Raw genomic sequence first — 17,845 nt, 5'->3', positions numbered from 1 at the left:
ACTTACATAATATCGAACGAAATACATACATATGTACGACGTGTAACGTCGTTGCGCCGGCTACGCGAATCGAGGCAGCTGATCGTTAGATTAATCGCGGCAACTGATCGTCAGATTAATCGCAATTTGTCTGGCTGTGCAATTCTCAGGATTCTATCTCGATGTTTACGTTAAATGCGAGCTTAATCGATGTACAACCTCTAAATGAATAATAAGTCAAAAAAAGAAAGATACAGTCATGACGTTTGTTTGACAGATAAAATAAAAGACGACCCACTGAGTCGATCCACATTGTCGAGTCGACAATCTCGTCGATCGATGATTTATAGTCATTTTTCGTGTCGAAAGTATTAAAATAATGGATCAAACGAAGTTGCCGCGATTAGCTTTTAGCGAAACATTTTTTCTTCGTTTTTCAGTAAATCGTATTATTTATTATCTGCAATCGGTTATCGAAGCAAACAGGCCTGGAACGTAACGAGGTTCCACAATCTGTGCGAAAAGGAAATGAGAGTATATAGCTTATCGCATCCTGTGTGTGCTCATAGCGATGCACATTGCTCTTCTTCGTTGCATCTCAGGATGCATCTGCTTCAAATCGTTCACCACGTTATTTACATTTTCTCGTTATTCTCCCTTGCTCCTTTATTGTGTTTACAGTTCATCTTGGCGGACCGTATCTTTCATTTTCGAGGGAAAGAAACACGGTCGAGCAGAGTCCGAGGAAAACCTCGTTGCACAGCTAAATGCACTGCACTAATTGCGTTCTTACCTACTGTTTCACTTGTACTTGAAAAAAAGAAACAAAAAAAAAAAGAACAAATATTTCCAAGCTGTTTTACATTTCACCTCTTTCCTAGATAGTTTCTATATTCTTCCCTCTTCTTTCTCCTTTTTTTTCTTTTAAAACAATGTTGCAAAGAGCTTTTCAAAATCTTGCAGCGTTAGAAACGAATTTAGATGAAACGAATTTTGTTGCAGTAAAGTTACGAATAAAAAAAGAAAAAAGCGCAGTCGAGCGACCTGGGAATTTTCCACGAACGCGAATTCGATCTGTGTACCCGATCACTTGACCCACATGAGAGCGGTGCTTTTAATCACGAGCCCTCGTTTAATCGTCCAGAAATGAAAAGCTTCGCTCGACCGTCTTTTGTTGCTTGCGATGAGGCCCGAAAACGTGTCCATGCCGATCGAACCTGCCCAACCAGATGGCGAAAACAAACTTCTGCTCGTAGAATTACCGAAGCTTACTTCTCCTAACAACACTACCCACATACATTGCTCGTGAAGCAAGCCTTTGAAGACTCCGAAACCGAAGTAACAACGAGAAAAGAGAAATCGGATAAACAAGAATGCGAGGCAATCTTTCATTCGCAAAGCTACCGTTTTCAACTTAGTTTCGGCAAACTTGCCGAGTCCGATACAAGAAAATGTCTACCGCCTACGACTAAAAGTCCGGCAAACAAAAGCAGCATCCTCGTTTCGAGGAATTCGTACCTCCACGCAATATTCGTTACTTCCATCCCTCTTGTTCCGTACACGGTAAAACCAGAGCATCGTTCGGATTATTGCGAAAACGAAAAAGCATGCCAGTTAAAAGTCTACCGGAAGATGTTTCTTGGCCGTCGTCGAAGCGGATTCCCACACACACACACACGCGCGTGAGACAACCAGAAAGGAAGTCTGGCTGGCTCCTTTTTCACATTTTCCTCGATACTTTTTCCGTAGGAAACAGTACCAGGCTCTCGTATACAATACGTGACCAAAGGCCTCGGGGAATCTGCATCGAGGACGTCTTTTTTCCCATCTTCCCATTGACATGTCGGAAACAATACCAGCTATTTTCCACCGGGGACAACCAACGAAATCGTTTTCCTTGCGCGAACTACTTCCTATGGGAAGCTTCTTCAGGAATCAGTCGGGTAGTCGTGAATTATCGATTCATCGGTGAACCACGAGAAACGATGTTCCTTCAGAAATGAGAGACACTGATTGGGGAGGATCGAACGATAAGGGACTCGAATTCAACGAATAATAAAGGACGAGGCAGAGATACGGTGATGATGGGGCTTTAGACACGCATTAAGATGAAATTTGTGTACCATTTTATAACGAACGAAGGTTGATTGGTCTGAAATAATTTGAGTGTACATATCAAAAAAAAAATAGTCGCAGGGACCTCGCGAGTATTCTTCTTGTTCATCGAGTACAGATGAAATACAAATAAGTGAGTGAAATTGTTCTTGTTAGAAAAGAGACCTCTGTTGTTGGAGGACGAAATGAAAGACCCTTTGTATTCAAACTTTACGTAGGAAACGTCGATGAAAGACTGGGTAAGAATCGAACCGACTCTAATCGCGTTACATAATTCGCATACGACCTCAGATTTCTCATAAGGCCGAGACATGGCAGAAAATATCAAACACTCTGTTTGGCCACAAAAATATTCACCCGTAACTTCTACGAGTCGGATAAACGATTCGTTTCGAAGGAACGACGCGAATTACAACGACGCGACAGCCGTGTTTGCTCTCGAAACATCTTCGCGAACTATTTTGTCCTCTGCACGACCTCGTGACATTCTACTAGAATATCCGTCGAATTGGCACAGGTGCAAGCAAGAAGCGATTTAACGCAGTTGCGTTCGTGTTTGGCACGACATTTCCTTTCGACGAAGAAACTCACCCCTTCTGAACATTTTACTATTCCATTTACTCGATTCATTCACTAGAACATGTCAGGTATTGTGTCATCTTTCGTTCCGCCTCCGCACGAGATCTAAAACAAATTTTTGTTCGTCCTCTTGTCCCTGGGAAGATGATTCGAGTGGATAAACCGGTTTCGATATCGTTGTCGATACACGTTGCTCTGAATAATTGAGAATCCTTGTATTTAAATTGCCGCATTACTAGGAAATGGAAGTTCCAAAAGTTTCGACGTATGAAAAGCGTGCGAGAAGATTTCGTGACTAAATTAATTATGTCGTTTAACGTTGTAATGTAAATGCATTTTATATCTCGAAGACGACTACCGATCCTCCTTCGTGGAATTTTTCCATTCGATCGACCATCGATTCCGACACGCTTTTACGTTTTTCGATCGGATGCTTCTTTCTCGAAGGGAAAATGATTGCAAACGTTTGTACACTCGTAAACTTTCTAACGAATGATTTAGCGTTAGCCTTTCTGCCGTTAAGCGTTTGAAACGTGCCCGCGGCGAAGTGGCTGAAATGGCTAAATTGCCTTGACGTGTGCCTGTGCACGTGTATGGGGTAAGCGTTACCAAGGGTGGTTACACCCATGCGCGGTTAGATTGTGAGCTTGACATAAAACAGAAGCTGAAGGAGAAATTTTAGAAGATGAATATAAAGAGTTTCAGAGCCAGCGTTCAACAAGAATGGATACTATACTTCTCGGAGAGAAACTTTTAGAAAATTGAAGTTTGATTGACCGTGGCACCGACACAGTAGAGAGAACACAATGAAAATAACGTATCTTCTCGTGCATCTCTTGTTACAGTCTGTAGTCCTTGAACGCACACCGTATTGTCACGCTAACGTAAAAAGTCAAACGTTACTTTCTACGAAGTAACGATGTAAAGGTTAGATGTACTATCGATCGAAAACTCGGTGCGCAACATGATCTTGAAACAAAACGATGCTTGAACATTATCTTCCGTAATCCTAAGGTCGTGAAAGTTGAATTTTATTTATCAAAATTTCATTATCGAAAAATATAAACAACTAATTGTGATTGTAAATGTAATTGATGACAATCGAGCGTAAAAATTTATCGCTGAAAACTTTCTCCGTTTATTGTTGTAACGTAAAAGCTATCTCTGTATTGGAGCTTCGATGTTCAACCAGTTTGTGCGTGGATAATTCTCGAAATTTACTAGAAACGACGAAAGACGTATCTCTGCTCGATTAGGTCGACCAGTTCATCAAGATCAATGCTCGCCTTGCCTGTTGAGCTAGTTAAGTCGTCTAAAATGAAAAGCAAGATATCTGTCAGAAACACGCAAGCCTCGAGCTTCCGCGTTCTTGGAACTCCGATCGCTTAACATCCCTTTAAACAGCAACTTTTGTACGACTAAGATGTATCTACTTATCGGTTATTCGATTCGTTAATCCAAATATAAAATGAAAAATTCGTTCCCTTCTCCCTGATTTTTCCCAAGCGTTCAAACCCACGGAGTTTACCTCTATCGAATTACGGTGCAAACCTCATGGAAAGGAAGATAAATGTAGCTGGCTATCGATAGCCGTGTGTTCGTTTTTCACGACGACAACGAGCGTAAAACACGATGATGGAATGCGCGGTTTCCGCCCCAAGTCATCACACAGATATCGCCTCGTATTTTGACCCGACGCGGCGATTTCCTTTCGCGTCGAATTGAAATACATCGTCGCGCCACGCACTCGGGGGAACGAAAACCAGCAACAGATACCAACCACGGTCAGAAACAGCACCTATAGCAAAGGAATCTAAATCTGTGAATCCAAGCGGAGAGAAACAAAATAAAAAGCTGACTCTTGCGATTCTCCATGCATTCTGGCGTTTACGTATATCGTTTCTTTCGCAGAGAAGAAAACTTCTTTCGTTAGGAAGCGGAGACGTTCTTTTTAAGATTTTTATAAATACCTGCAAACTATCTTTTTTAATAATTGTAAGCGCGATTTAGATTTCTCCGTTGGCTATATTACGCGCACATACGAATTCGGTATTTTCTGCTGTGTCAAACTAATCATGTCACTCGCGGAAGCAAAGTACAAGAATCACCATGCGAAATGCATGGGACAAAAACGTAGAGTTGTAGCGTGAGTCAAAGTGGCACGACGGATTCCATCAAAGATCTGAATCTTTAATAACGTCTGTCTTAACCGTTTGGTAAGCCCGTAACACGCATTCGGATAGGCCTGACCTGACCTACATGTGTTTTCTTTTGTGAGTATCCGGAAAAGGAGAGCGTAGATCATTCGCAAAGAACCGACTAAAACCCGTACCTCGTTCAAACCAACCCGTTTTTATGCGAATCAACGAACCCGATTTTTATCCTTTTCTTTTCCTTTTTGTCCTCTGGAGAAACCATTGTTTCTACGAGCGCAAATCTTTCCCACCTGTTAGCCAACTACCTTTAAAACGTAATTTTTCAATTTCCACGAAATCAACGAATGCAATTATGACAAAGACGCAATTGTTTATTAAAGTGGTCCCTTGAAAACCAATCGATGGAGTTTCTGAATGAATTTCTACTTTATTGACAGGCCGATACGGCCGCTACATTGTCCAAGTATCATTCTGTGATTAAACGAAGGAAGTAATTTTCGTATTATTGCCGGTTCATCGAATCAGATTTTCTTTCTTCGTACGAACGAGATTCTGTTATACTCCGCAAACTACGAATACAGCAGAGCTCGAGCCTTCGATTATAGAGGCATTGATTCTCTGGCAAGGGAAGTCCGGATTACTGATTTATTGAACCAAGTCACTTCCCCCTCCCTTATATCCGCTGTTCTGATACGCTCTAGCATTACACTAGTCGCGTTACTTTACGCAAAACTCGTTTGCCACCGCTAGACGAGATTTAACGTGTCTGAGATTCGAAACGTAGAACCCATGGCAAAAAGAAAAATGACGAGAATGGGGAATTTCGATATTACGATTCCCCTGGGACATACGAAATATCAGAACGAATATCACGTTCATCGGACAGACAATGTACCTGCTTGGCCGCCGACATTTACTTAACACATCCATCCTGGCAGATATCAAGCACCCTCGAGGTGCCGCGAAAACGTGCACACGAAACATTTCCACGATTTCCTTTTCCCCTTTCGCGCAATTATAACTCAGCCAGACCAACAGTCGACTCATTGTCCGATATCGATCGGTCTAACCACCCACGACAAGCTTCATCCGCCCATCCATACACGGTGTGCCATTCTCATCCGGCAAGCATTGAACCAAGGGAACAGGATATCGCGACAATTACAAGGAAATTTAAAGCGATCGTAGGGTAAGGTACAAAGAGGTTGGAAAGCAGCCGAGTGTCTCAGTCGGTGTCCGCGAGCGTGGCTAACGGCTCGACCGTCGAGGAAAAGAGGGTTACAGTCGTTAAAAGTCGCTGGAATGCGGCGGCTCGACATTTCTGCGCTCCCCTCCGTTGCATGGCGCGATCCTCGCGCGCTCGAAATACAGCCAGCTTCTGTACAAATCCGCGTCTCCACGCTCGAGAGAGACTTTCGCGGATATTCGCCAACGTTCCCCAGTGTTTCAAGGGATATCGGTGACTTTCAAGATTGGTTCCTTTCGCTTCGTTTCGTGCTCTCCTCGAGTGTGACTCTGTCTAACCGTTTACGAGCCATTATTTACCGCGAGCAAAATTCATAAATTTGAAAATTTGAAAAATTCTATCATCATCCTCTGGTTTAAAACGCGGTGGGTAAATTTCAAAGTGCAACGGTACACGAGGATTTTATAAATTTTTATAAACGAACTTTATTTCGCGGATGAATAATTTGGTTCGATAATTTTTTTTTAAGCTCCGTGGTCCGTGTAATGCGGAACGTGTCTGTTACGCGTGTTACAGGATGGCCTACTGCAAAGGTCGAATTTCCATGTATCGCGATTACACGACCTACGCGTGAATAAATGCCGGAGAATGCGGGTGTCCGCTATTGCAGAGGGATAATTAAATCGCAATGAACAATGGAAGAAATTAATTAAAATCGGACGACTAAATACGTTCGCGATTGCCACGGGCGTAAAGCTGCAATGGGAATTTCTTTGTAGATGCATAGAAAAGAGAGTAGATTATGGAGATCGATTCTATTGATATTCATTAGCTCTGGCTGTGTATGCGAAATTCGTGTGCCTATTAGGGTATATAATTAATTTACCGTAAAGATAGTACATACTTGATCCTTTATTCTTTCTATTTTTGGTGTATTTGAATCGTTATTGTTGTTTTATGGCGGTGGCATTGAATATTCATGGTGGGTCAACGTAGCGTCCAATTGGACAAACTTTGGAAAGTATAGTGTATTTAAATTACTACTGTGTTATTTTATACCGACGAAATTGAATATTCATCCGGAGGTGGACGCGGCATCTAATTGGATAGACTTCGAGAACTATGCTTTCCTCTCCAGTTAAGTTGCCATGATGGACGCAACCCATCGTAATATCCTGTAAACTTCTGTCAAAACAAAAACTAACGCTGCAACTGCAACAAAAGTTTCCGCACAGTTCAGTCTATATGGATATCGTGATATTAATGATATTTCACAAATAAATATTCAATTGTGGAACGCATCGACGTACCCTCATCCCCCGGCTATTATCATAAGAGAAGAACCACGATATCTGGTAGCAAGGAGTCTTTATCTTGGAATTATCATTCGTTCATCGCTAATAACGGAAGCTATTATTATGCTAATTTTCACTATTCTTAGGTTAGCTCACGTGTATTGGTCCTGAAGAGCCCGTATTAATATTTATACAACATTTCAGAAGGGATATCTTCTGTACACCCTCGGTGCTCGTGTCCAGTCACGATTCGTAAAACATGTGACTTCTCGTACAATCGACGCTCGTTCCTTCTGCTTTCTTCCCTTTCCTGTCCTGCTTTAATCCAATAATAGCTCGTGCACGTTTATTTTAGACCCCCAGAGACGAGACTGCACCGTTTCTGTTACACGAGAGTCGGCTACCTGGTTCGTGACACGCTTATACGGCTCAAAAGTGGACTGAAAGTTCATCTGCAACGAGTCTGAAGATCTTGGTACATACCGACTTCGATATGAATTATATTAGTTTCCGTTAACAGTATTTTTAGGATCGTTTATTCTTCCTTGTCTCATTTTCTTCGGCCGTGTAATATATATCTTTGCGATTGATAACGAAGTGCCTACGCCTTCCCACGCGTTAAGAATAGAATCCTTTGACGTAATATTACTTCTTTTCTCCTTGGCAAGTGCGATGGCTCTAACGTAGCATCGTGTCTCTCTTTGTATCTTTCTAACAGGAATAAGTCTTCCCTTTTTTATGTCTTCAGGGAGCAAACGGGCGACGACAAAGGACTCGATAGACATGGAAATTTCCTGGTACGAATCGCGTCCTTTCGCGACACTTTCTCCGTATTAAGACCAACATTTATCAAAAGATATATTCATATATTTTAATACGCGAGTCTTTTCGATGTGAAATATTAACAAAAGACGGAGAGGGAAAAAATTTCACGACTAGCATGAATGAACGATTCGTGTTTAAAAAACTGATGCAATAAAAATTTCGTAAAGAATAACCCACGCACTACGATCGTCATTCATCGTTTCAAAGAAATAGAGGAAAACAAATCAAAATAAAAAAGATACAGGTTCAAAACGGTTTGTCTTGCCGGAAGGGTATTTACGTCAACCGCACCAACTTTCGTTCCATTTTTTTGACGACCTACATAGCGGGCATCTCTACGCGCCGCGACTCCGAAATGGAAAGGAAAAGGAGGTCCGGCTATTTTTTCTGACGACCAACAGCCTTGTTTCGCGTCCTTGAAAGGTTGGTTCGCTAAGCGAAAAAAAGACACCACGGTAATCGCGAGATCAGAAGCACCGTGCAAGACACGTGCTGTTAGAATGTTCTTCGCTCCTTCTCCTCGCTTCTTTTCTTTCTTGGCTCCCCTCGACATGGCCTTGAGTGGTTAGTTTTCCAATTTGTCCACCATACTGTCCGCGCAGCTTTGCCTCTCTTTCTTATTTTCCGATTGTCCTTTTACCTTCGTAACTAACTGTACGGCTCGATGAACTTCGATCAAGTTGGACATCATCATCTGTGCAATCTTCGCTTTTTCAAAAAGCAGTCTTCAAAATTGACTGCTAAAGTTTTACATCGGTTCTTTTCAGCGATCGCCTCGAGTATTAATCTTAGCTTTTACGATGGCTAACGAATAATTGTTTAATTATACCTTTTTATTAAACCCTGTAACGATCGCAAGTTTCAGAGTTTAACCGGATTATGTGTTTCGCACATAGTAAATGAACTCTGATGGAATCGAACGCACGACTTTTTGTTACGATTCTCTAAAAGATTGCAGACAAGAGCTACTTTGAAAGTTAAATGCTCGGTATAGTAACAGAGAGAAGAGGGAACAAAAAAGAACGGACAAAGACTAGATTTGTATCTAACCAACGGTATTTACCGCACAACAGAGATGCCAGACGTTGACCATGTGCTGCGGTTTCTATTCAATCCAATGCATACTGGGAAATGGCGGCTAAAATCGGGCTAAACCTTCGGCGTTAAATTCCCTGGTGTGCTTCTTCTATTGCTCAACTCTTGGAGACCCAATGATCGAAACGGTCTTCCATTCTTCTCAGAGTAATAAACCAACAAAACGAACATCGGTTAACAGACTTAGGATTACGATCGAGTCACTTAACAGCGCGTCTCTGTACCGTAAGCGAGAGAGTAAGCACATCATTCGGCTCTAACGCGCGGTTAGTAGATACTTGTACGATCAAAAGAAAAACTTGTAGTCCGACGAGTTTTGCACAACATCGGTACGGCTATGTCGCGACACAGGTATTTCGCGTTTTCTCGCCAGAAATCTCTTAGCGCGCGAGTATCCACGGCGGATAATAACAGGCATGAAAAAGGGGCGGGGGGAGAGGAAATAGAGACAAGATGGAAAAAAAGGAAGAGAAGCGGAAAAGGAGAAGATAAAAAATAAATGGTCGTAGAATGATAAGGCAAGGTGGAACGTGGAGCGTGAATTAGGGAGACGATACGCGTTCCGCCGAGAGAAAACGACGACTCGTTGGAAACGCGCAGACGTTATTATCATGCCCTGGCGGAATACCAGTTACTTCTACCACGTTCCAGTTCCTTTCTTCGCCAGGTATTCAGCGAACGGTCCCGGTAAAGTGACCTCTCAAGGCCGTCGGCCGAGCAACAAGAGAAGAGAGGACGAGGGAATTCCCCCTTTCGCTCGGTCAGCAGCCGCGCGCAGTTTCATCTAGCTGGACACGGAGCCGGAAAATGCGTCGTGGAAACACACTTCAGTGATTAGATCGCGTAACTACCTCTTATCTTCTTCTTCTATTTTTTCTTTTTTTTTTTCTAAATACTTTATGCATGCGTTTTTCGTTTCACGGTAAATGTTGTCCTTTGAAGATCGATCGGACGATCGCTTCTCACGAAAAAAATGAGCCAAGACTGGTTTCAAACTTTATCGTGACAGTCGTACGTATAAATCACATTCACACCTATTAACCTAATACAAGATGATAAGTAAATGGGTCGTAATAGCATGAAATTAAGTTCGTTTAACATTAGCGTGACACTGTGACATTTAATGTCATTAGAAATAACGATGGGCTAATAACCACTGGTAGCACATTTTTTAGCATGTGATTTTTAGAGGCCCTCGTTATCCCATTAACTTTTTCCTGATCGCAGAAAAGCAAAGAGAAAAGAAAAAGACAGAGAGCGAGGGAGAGAGGGAGAGACGCTTACCGCAGACGTTACAAGTCGTCACGGTAATTAAAAACGGTACTAATGGAATTACGAGCTGTTAACGCGTCTTTTTCAGCTGGAACGACAGAAAGAACGATTTTGCTTTTGAATTTAGTGGTTTCACCTTCTAGCAAGGCTGCTCGAATACGTTGATTGAAATTATACGCTGCAACGCGCAACGACGCCGTTCTACGCTCAATTATAACCATCGTTCGTGTACTCTGTTGTAATTAACCCGACACCTGCGCCAGTGAAATTATCAAACGCGGTTATTACGGTTTTATCGTAGCTACCATTAACTTTGCTTTCCTATTATCGATAATCTTTGAACGTTATGCTGCAGCATCGTAACGCGCGATAAAAATACGCTTAATGAGTGAAATCTGATTAATTATAAAAAGGTGGATGGAAATATATACCAGTTTTACAAACATAAATTTTACAAGGAGAAAATCGTAAATCGCTTCAGTTCTTGGGAACACGCAACTAAAAGTAGCGCTCCACTTCGTTACGCGAACTTGCAACTTACAATCGTAGACATACATCGCGATATAACGAGTTGCAACTGCAGTTTTAACCCTAACAGTTAAACCCTAAGTAGGAGGAGGGTGTGACACGTTTTCTAAGTTGGCGTCCTACATCATAGAATTAATTACTCTTTAACTGTGCAAATGTAGGAAGTACTTTGTTTTGCCTTTTGCTAAAAAAAAATCGCAATTAGTCATTGTTCGCGGAAGTGTTTGTTCGATCATACTCAAATGGTCGCATTTAACCTTGCCGTTGATGATACATAGAAGCAATCGCACATGCTCGTTTCCGTTTCATAGTTCGCTATAAAATTTGCCCCAACCACTATGACCTGATAGCGCGATACGCTCGATGCAGGATACGCAAATCAGGACAAAAGGAAACGATCCTGACGAACGGAAATAAGAATCGCTCACGATGGAACTGCAAAACTTCCGGCGGCGAAGAATAGCATACCACGTATAATCAGCGAACGGTCTTTCTTTTTTCTTTCCTTTTTCTTCTTTTCAAATAAAATGAGAACACGGCTCGATCGAATCAGATCTTAGGATAAATAAAGTTAGAACAAGTAGGATGAGCAAGTTATTTGAATCAAATTAAGCGATTTTCTTCGTAATACACCAAACTCGGCTATGAACAACTTTTAAGCGATTTGCATTTGAAAACGGACTATTTAATTCGTTATTAGTAGCGTGATAAGCAACGAAATATATCTTATACATTGACAAGTCGACGACGGTTATAGGTTTCTTCAAGGATATATCTTGTATTCATCATTCATCAAAGATAAGTTTCTTGAACTAATATTGGTATCCTCATTTGTAATTATCATAATTTATTAGCTTTAATAATTTTCATATAATACTTGCTTGCTTACTCAAGTAACCCTATCGTGTTATATTTCGTTATGGAAAAGCAGGCATACGAACAATCGAATTTCAGCGATAAGAATAGTTCTCTGTGCGAGAAAGGTGCGTCAGATTCGAACGGTATGCGAGTTTGCAGGGATGGAATTTGCGCGTGCTATTTAAACGAATGATTCATCGACGCCTGTAACGCAACTTCGATTTCTTCCGCCACCGTTTTCGTACCTCGTCTTCTCGCTGATATGAATGAATTCTCGCGCGTTTACGAATTGTATTTATAACCCTTCCGTCTGCATCTGGTTCCTCCTCTTCCGGATGATACACGTTTCTCACAGTACCGTGAAACAATTCGGTTCAGAAGTAGTCACGTTGTTGCTTTAAGAGAGAAACCGAAATATCGTATGATGTAAAAAGATTATCATATTTTTTAGTGTAGTGCGTAGGAGTGATAGAACGAGCAATCGATGATTGAGCGAACGCTTATATTAGACTATTGACGTGAGTGACGAACGATTCGAAGAATACGCATGAAAATTTACCTGTGTATAGCAAGAACGTGTGACGCATGTGAAATCTTCGAACGAGAGTCGTTATAGCGTTTCGCTACTATTTTATTAAAAATCTGTCTGCAACCCAGTATTCCTGCGAATTGAGAATTTAAAATTGCCATGCTGAGTCTGAACCTTGCAGTGATCATACACCTATAGTACCTACAATTATATTTTTACGTTTCTTCAATCAATGCTCTCGTCGATACTATCTTGAGACTTCGTTAAAGCTGAAAACCTGAATTTCAACGTTGAAGTTGCAATATTACACAAGCCGATAGTTATGCATGCCTTTAAGCATGCTTATCGATACAACCTTGAAATGTCCTTCGGTATATGAAATTTAAATTTCAACGTTTACTATTACAAAAGCGTACGCTGTATCCATTTACGAAACATATTCGAAATAACGATCGTTTATGGACGAACGTTGTGAGTGCGAACGTTGCTTGTATAATCCGTGCATTTCATTTCAACATGCATAAGCATGTAAATCCTGGAGAACTGGATGTTCGTTTAGAGGAGGTGGGTACGTCTCGAGGAAACAGAAGTTCGCCAACGAAGGAACATAGTGTATGTATAACGCGCAGGAAAGCTTAAACAAGCCTTATTATACCGCCAAGCTCTGTGTATACCCAAACGACTCGGTTTGTCTGTGCCCTTTGCATTTCACGTCATAACGGAAGCGTTAACAGTCCTTGGCCTTAAGAAAGGAAGCGGGAGGAAGTTCGGGTCGAATGGACGCCTGTGTGTTATTACGTCTTCCAATTAAATTAGAACGTTCACCATTTCGCTAAAGTTTTCCCGCCGTTTAAACGTTTAACGATACTTCGCAACGCATTTTCTTCTCAAATCTGAATTTTTCATTTTTCATTCCACTCGATCGATGTTCGAAGTTTGAACGACTATTGGCATCGACTATAACCAACCACTATGGCGAGACCAATGCCTCGACTACAGTCGGCAATTGATACTCCAAAGCAGCTGTGTGTATCTTCTTCGCAAATGTCTGTGCCATTCCAAATAATTTACAATCGAGAGAAGCAGTCTTTGCGCTGCGATAACAAAGTCACAACGAGACTTTTCAATAATCGTTCGTTACCCTGAAAGAGTTCATAGATACCATTTACGACATAGAATATTCAACGGCAGCTGCGTCTACGGTTCATTCGTTCTTTGATCGCCTGTTTGCCAGATTCTGTAACCTTGCTTCATAGACGCCATCGCGACACTTGCAAAACACCTGCACCATTATATTTATCACTATTCGCTATTATATCTCTAATAGTAGCGGTACTCGAGTATAACTATCTGCTGCGCATGATTTTTTTTTTTAATCTTTTTACCAGTAGCAAACTGATAAGCAGTACACGATAATCTCTTAATCGTCGTAGTTTCTTGAACATTTTCAATCAAAATACAATAGCAAATCGATGGAAAGAACGTTGCGTGGCTCTGTTTTCCACCGATTCGTTCGGACGTTTTCGTATCAACACCTCAATGAAACGCACGTTACAACAGAGAGGTTCCTCCCACGCGTTGAAAGTTTGCCCTCTAAACCGGTAGCGTTCCATTATTTATTTCTAACAGTGAGTCATTAAATCGAGGTAATCCGAAGAATATCGATGTCCCAATTAGTTGAAAGAGAGACAGAAACGGCGGAAATCTTTGAAGCCGATCGGTGGGCGTGAGAGATGTTAATGTTCGCACGCGTCCAGCAAGGCCGAGGACGCGAGAAGCGTAATTGGAAGGCATCCAACTGCCTTAATACCAGCAGAGATTTCTTTTATTAAAAAGAGGGCCGAACGCGCGGACCTGGCGACACTCCAGAAATTATGAATCGGTGAAAGAAAGGGAAGCTAGCCCATAAATGATGTATAAAAGTGTCCTCGATGTCTATCTTTGCTTTTCTGCCTCTTTCTCTTACTCGTGCTCGCGTTACGGACGATGACTCCGACTTTTTAAGGCTTCCTTTTAATAGGACGAAAACCTTTTGTATCGGATCTTCAACCGACCTACTACTCTTCCAACCACAAAGCTCACCTCGTGTCTCATCGAAGCTAAACCGATGAACGTATTCGCGAGAAAATCGTAGCGGTCGATGATTCTCATTGACCCTTTGAGCTGGTGCGTTCTAACTTGGATATATTTAACGCTAGATCGTGGCTAGTTACGCATATTCGTATTTTTACGATTGCGATGGAACGAAAGGAACTTAGACAGAAATTTCTTTCATCTGGTAGATATTACAGAGAGTATTCTAGATATTTCATATATCTTTGCATATTATATGCATTCTCTGCATTTTCGTGCTTTTAAATTTCGCATTAGTGCAGAAAGATCAGCAGCCCATCCGTTACTTTACTTCCAAAAGAATTTCGTAATTTCATGCACAGAAGTTTTGTGATAAAGAAACCATATAAAAATAAGTTATTCGTCTCTTTTGAAATTACAGATCGCCGATGTATCTGGTTAATGAAATTGAGAAACTAACAAAAAGTTAAAGCGAAATTGATCAATTTCACTGACTCGTCAGACGAGTCAATAATGAAATAATACCAAAGTGTATTTGGAAAACCCAGTTTACTATGACACAGTAACTTGATCGAATCAAATAAATCAGGGTAGGCTTACGTGGATGGATTAACTGATCGATCACCATGAAGATCAGCTCGTGGAGACCTAACTGCATAAAGAGAGGCTCTGACTGAAAGCAACCCTGACGTTTTTACTCATCGACTTCTCGGTCCTTCAGAAACAGCTATAAAAAGTAGATAGGTACAATCGTTCGACAGACGACTGTGTAATGTGCAAACACGCGGGAGAACCGAGTCAGCCGCGAATCGCATTCCCAGAAGGAACCTCTATACTCGAGTTACCCATTAGTCATTAATTCAACAATCGTCGTCGAGGTTTGTTAGCTTTTCGATTATTATCGTACCACGATCGGGTTACGGCGGCATATCACGCGCCAATAAATTCGTCCATTGCAATTTTCTTAAGTACCCGGACCTAATTAATCGATAAGTGTCCCGAATGTCCGTTGAGTTAGGCTTTCACCGAGTGGTCCTTATTCGGTTCCGGCATTGGCTTGAACCGAGTAATCGTATCCTTGCGGAAATATATTTCCATTCAATCGTCCTATTACATTAGCCATCAGCGTTCTGTAAATATGGATGACGAATGACTCTTCGAATCGCAAATGATCGTTCCTACGACTTTGCTGTCCTCTTTATGATTCGCAACTACCACTACTCGTCTATTTTTTCTCGTTTTTACGTGCACGATAATTTAGCTTCGAGAAAATGTACTTTGAAAATTGATAGGCCAGCACGTGTGTTGAAACTCGGTTTAGTAAACGACATTAGGGTCGTCCATTAAATGCTCGCGGGTCTCCGGTAGAAAGCAATACCACGTGTACCATGCAATTAATGCAACTAGGATCGGTTGCTCGAAAACAAGTTAATAATAATAACAGTATTCTTGTAATGTTTCTAACGTCGTTATGCGTGCTTTGGTCTCTCTCTCTCTCGTTACTTTTTATTTACCACTTTCACTGTGAATTCAAACGACCATGTCCCAACTACGATAATTGTGTTGCAAAACTCGAAGAGAAGTTGCTTTACGTGTACAGTTATTTATCCATTCGTTAATATGTACCCTTCCTCTATGTGGATTTTAAAACAGGGAATACATAATTTTGTTCATGCGCCATCCTAACAAATCTTGACAGTTTATACTTTCCGGTGTGACTGTACGGTGACTTCAACGGTGAAAGGATTAAGAAGGGACACCAGGTAAAAAATACCTTAAAAAATACCTTCGAATTCTAACGTACAAGCTATGCAGCGTTAAAAGCTACGCGAATCGGCCGGTCACACAGTTCGCTTCGGTCTATTCGCGGTGCCGAATGGCCGTCGATACGCGGTATGCATACGAAGCAAGAGAAGATCGATATGTATGTCTCACTGTAAACACAATGCCGCGTTTAGAGTTAGCCAGTGACACGTGTTCCACCAGAGTAAACACATCTACGTGCGTTCTGCAGATAAATATAATTTTCCCCACGACCCATATGTTCTTGCTAACATATTGTTCAAGCGAAATCACCCTCGGCCGCTTACATAGCTTGCTGGAATTATGCAAATTTCAAGGTCCGAATAACACGTCAATTAATGGCGATTCTTTTACCAAAAGCTCCTGGTAAATAAGTTCTTGTCTTTTCACGGTTCGAGTTCAGATTTCGAGCGACTATTATCGCTCAACTGTGGCAGAACAACTTGGTAAACCGAGTATAATACACATCGTGTTGTGCGAATATTATTATTCTCAGCAACTTTGTCGTCCTTAACGTTGTACGATGTTACAACAGATGCCAATATCGCAATGTGTTCCCGACTGTCGTATCATATGTATACAGCCTTGTATATGTTCTAGCCTTGGAAATCTTGAAAGTAGATGAACTAAATCATCCGTTCGATAGTCTGTTTATTTGCTCATCTCGATCTACGTTTATTTATCTTTTTATCTACGTCTTTTAAAAAACATACACACGTTCTTCTTCTCTTCCGCTGCACGTTCTTGCGAAATTTCTGGCTTTTACGTAGTACACGTATATTTTAATCCATTCATCTCTGTACACAATAATCTACGTATTGTAACTTCAAATTTTCGCAAATCTCTTTCCTTTCCTTTGAATATCTTCGTCCATGGCGCGTCTAGACTCAGTCTCGTTCGATCATTAAAAAGATAATTTATAGTCAACGGAATGCTTATCAAGATTTCCAGTTCTTACTTTCATTCTGCGAATTCATACATCGTCTCTTTATTCATACCTTCGTTTTCCTCATTTTCTTATCTATCCACTATCTATCCCCACCGTCTGCGCGTTACACTCGTTCATTAAATAATTCGCCAACGAAGCATGATTTTCTTCAGTTCCCGTTATATTACGTCTCTCGACGTTGGCGCTCCAGTTCTTCAGATTCGCGACACCATCTTAGCACCGCCGAATTCTTCCATTCACGTATTTACCCAATTACACGTTCCATTCTCCTACAACATCGTCGCGGAGCACACCAGGCTGGCGTGCACCCAAACACATTCTTTTTTCTCCCTTGCTGTCCAAAAAGCAGCCGTATAACCCAGATACACGAATGCTGGTCGCAAAAGGCGGGAACAAACGGAGCGGATGCGGAAAGAGGAATCGCGCCGCTTAAAACAGAACCTGTTTCCTTTGTTCACCCCGTCTCTCTCTCTCTCTCTCGTTCGTCTTTTCCTCCTTCCTCCTCCTTTATTCGGCCACGTCTCGTTGTGTCCTGATAAAATTGGATAGCGACAAATAGTAGGCAAAAAAATGTGACAAAACTTTTAAACAAGAACGTGAGAT

The 17,845-nt window shown here is 41.4% G+C and overlaps 1 protein-coding gene across 8 annotated transcripts in view; it reads right to left on the bottom strand.

Annotated features, from left to right (window-relative positions):
• The window catches only part of LOC100651006 (cytohesin-1), a 59,030-nt gene that overhangs the window by 20,019 nt on the left and 21,166 nt on the right, over window positions 1–17,845 (bottom strand). Inside the window, exon 1 of one of the 8 annotated variants that reach the window (XM_048407224.1) lies at window positions 9,199–9,243. The exons of the other annotated variants lie outside the window; for them this stretch is intronic. Coding sequence (XP_048263181.1) covers window positions 9,199–9,228 — 30 coding nt within the window. The 5' untranslated portion in view covers window positions 9,229–9,243. Of the gene's footprint in view, window positions 1–9,198; window positions 9,244–17,845 lie in introns of those variants that run through there. 8 annotated transcript variants of the gene reach the window in all.

The sequence above is a fragment of the Bombus terrestris genome, chromosome 7 (assembly GCF_910591885.1).
Source record: "Bombus terrestris chromosome 7, iyBomTerr1.2, whole genome shotgun sequence".
In the NCBI taxonomy this organism is placed as follows: domain Eukaryota; kingdom Metazoa; phylum Arthropoda; class Insecta; order Hymenoptera; family Apidae; genus Bombus; species Bombus terrestris.
This window is presented reverse-complemented; position numbering and strand designations above follow the sequence as displayed.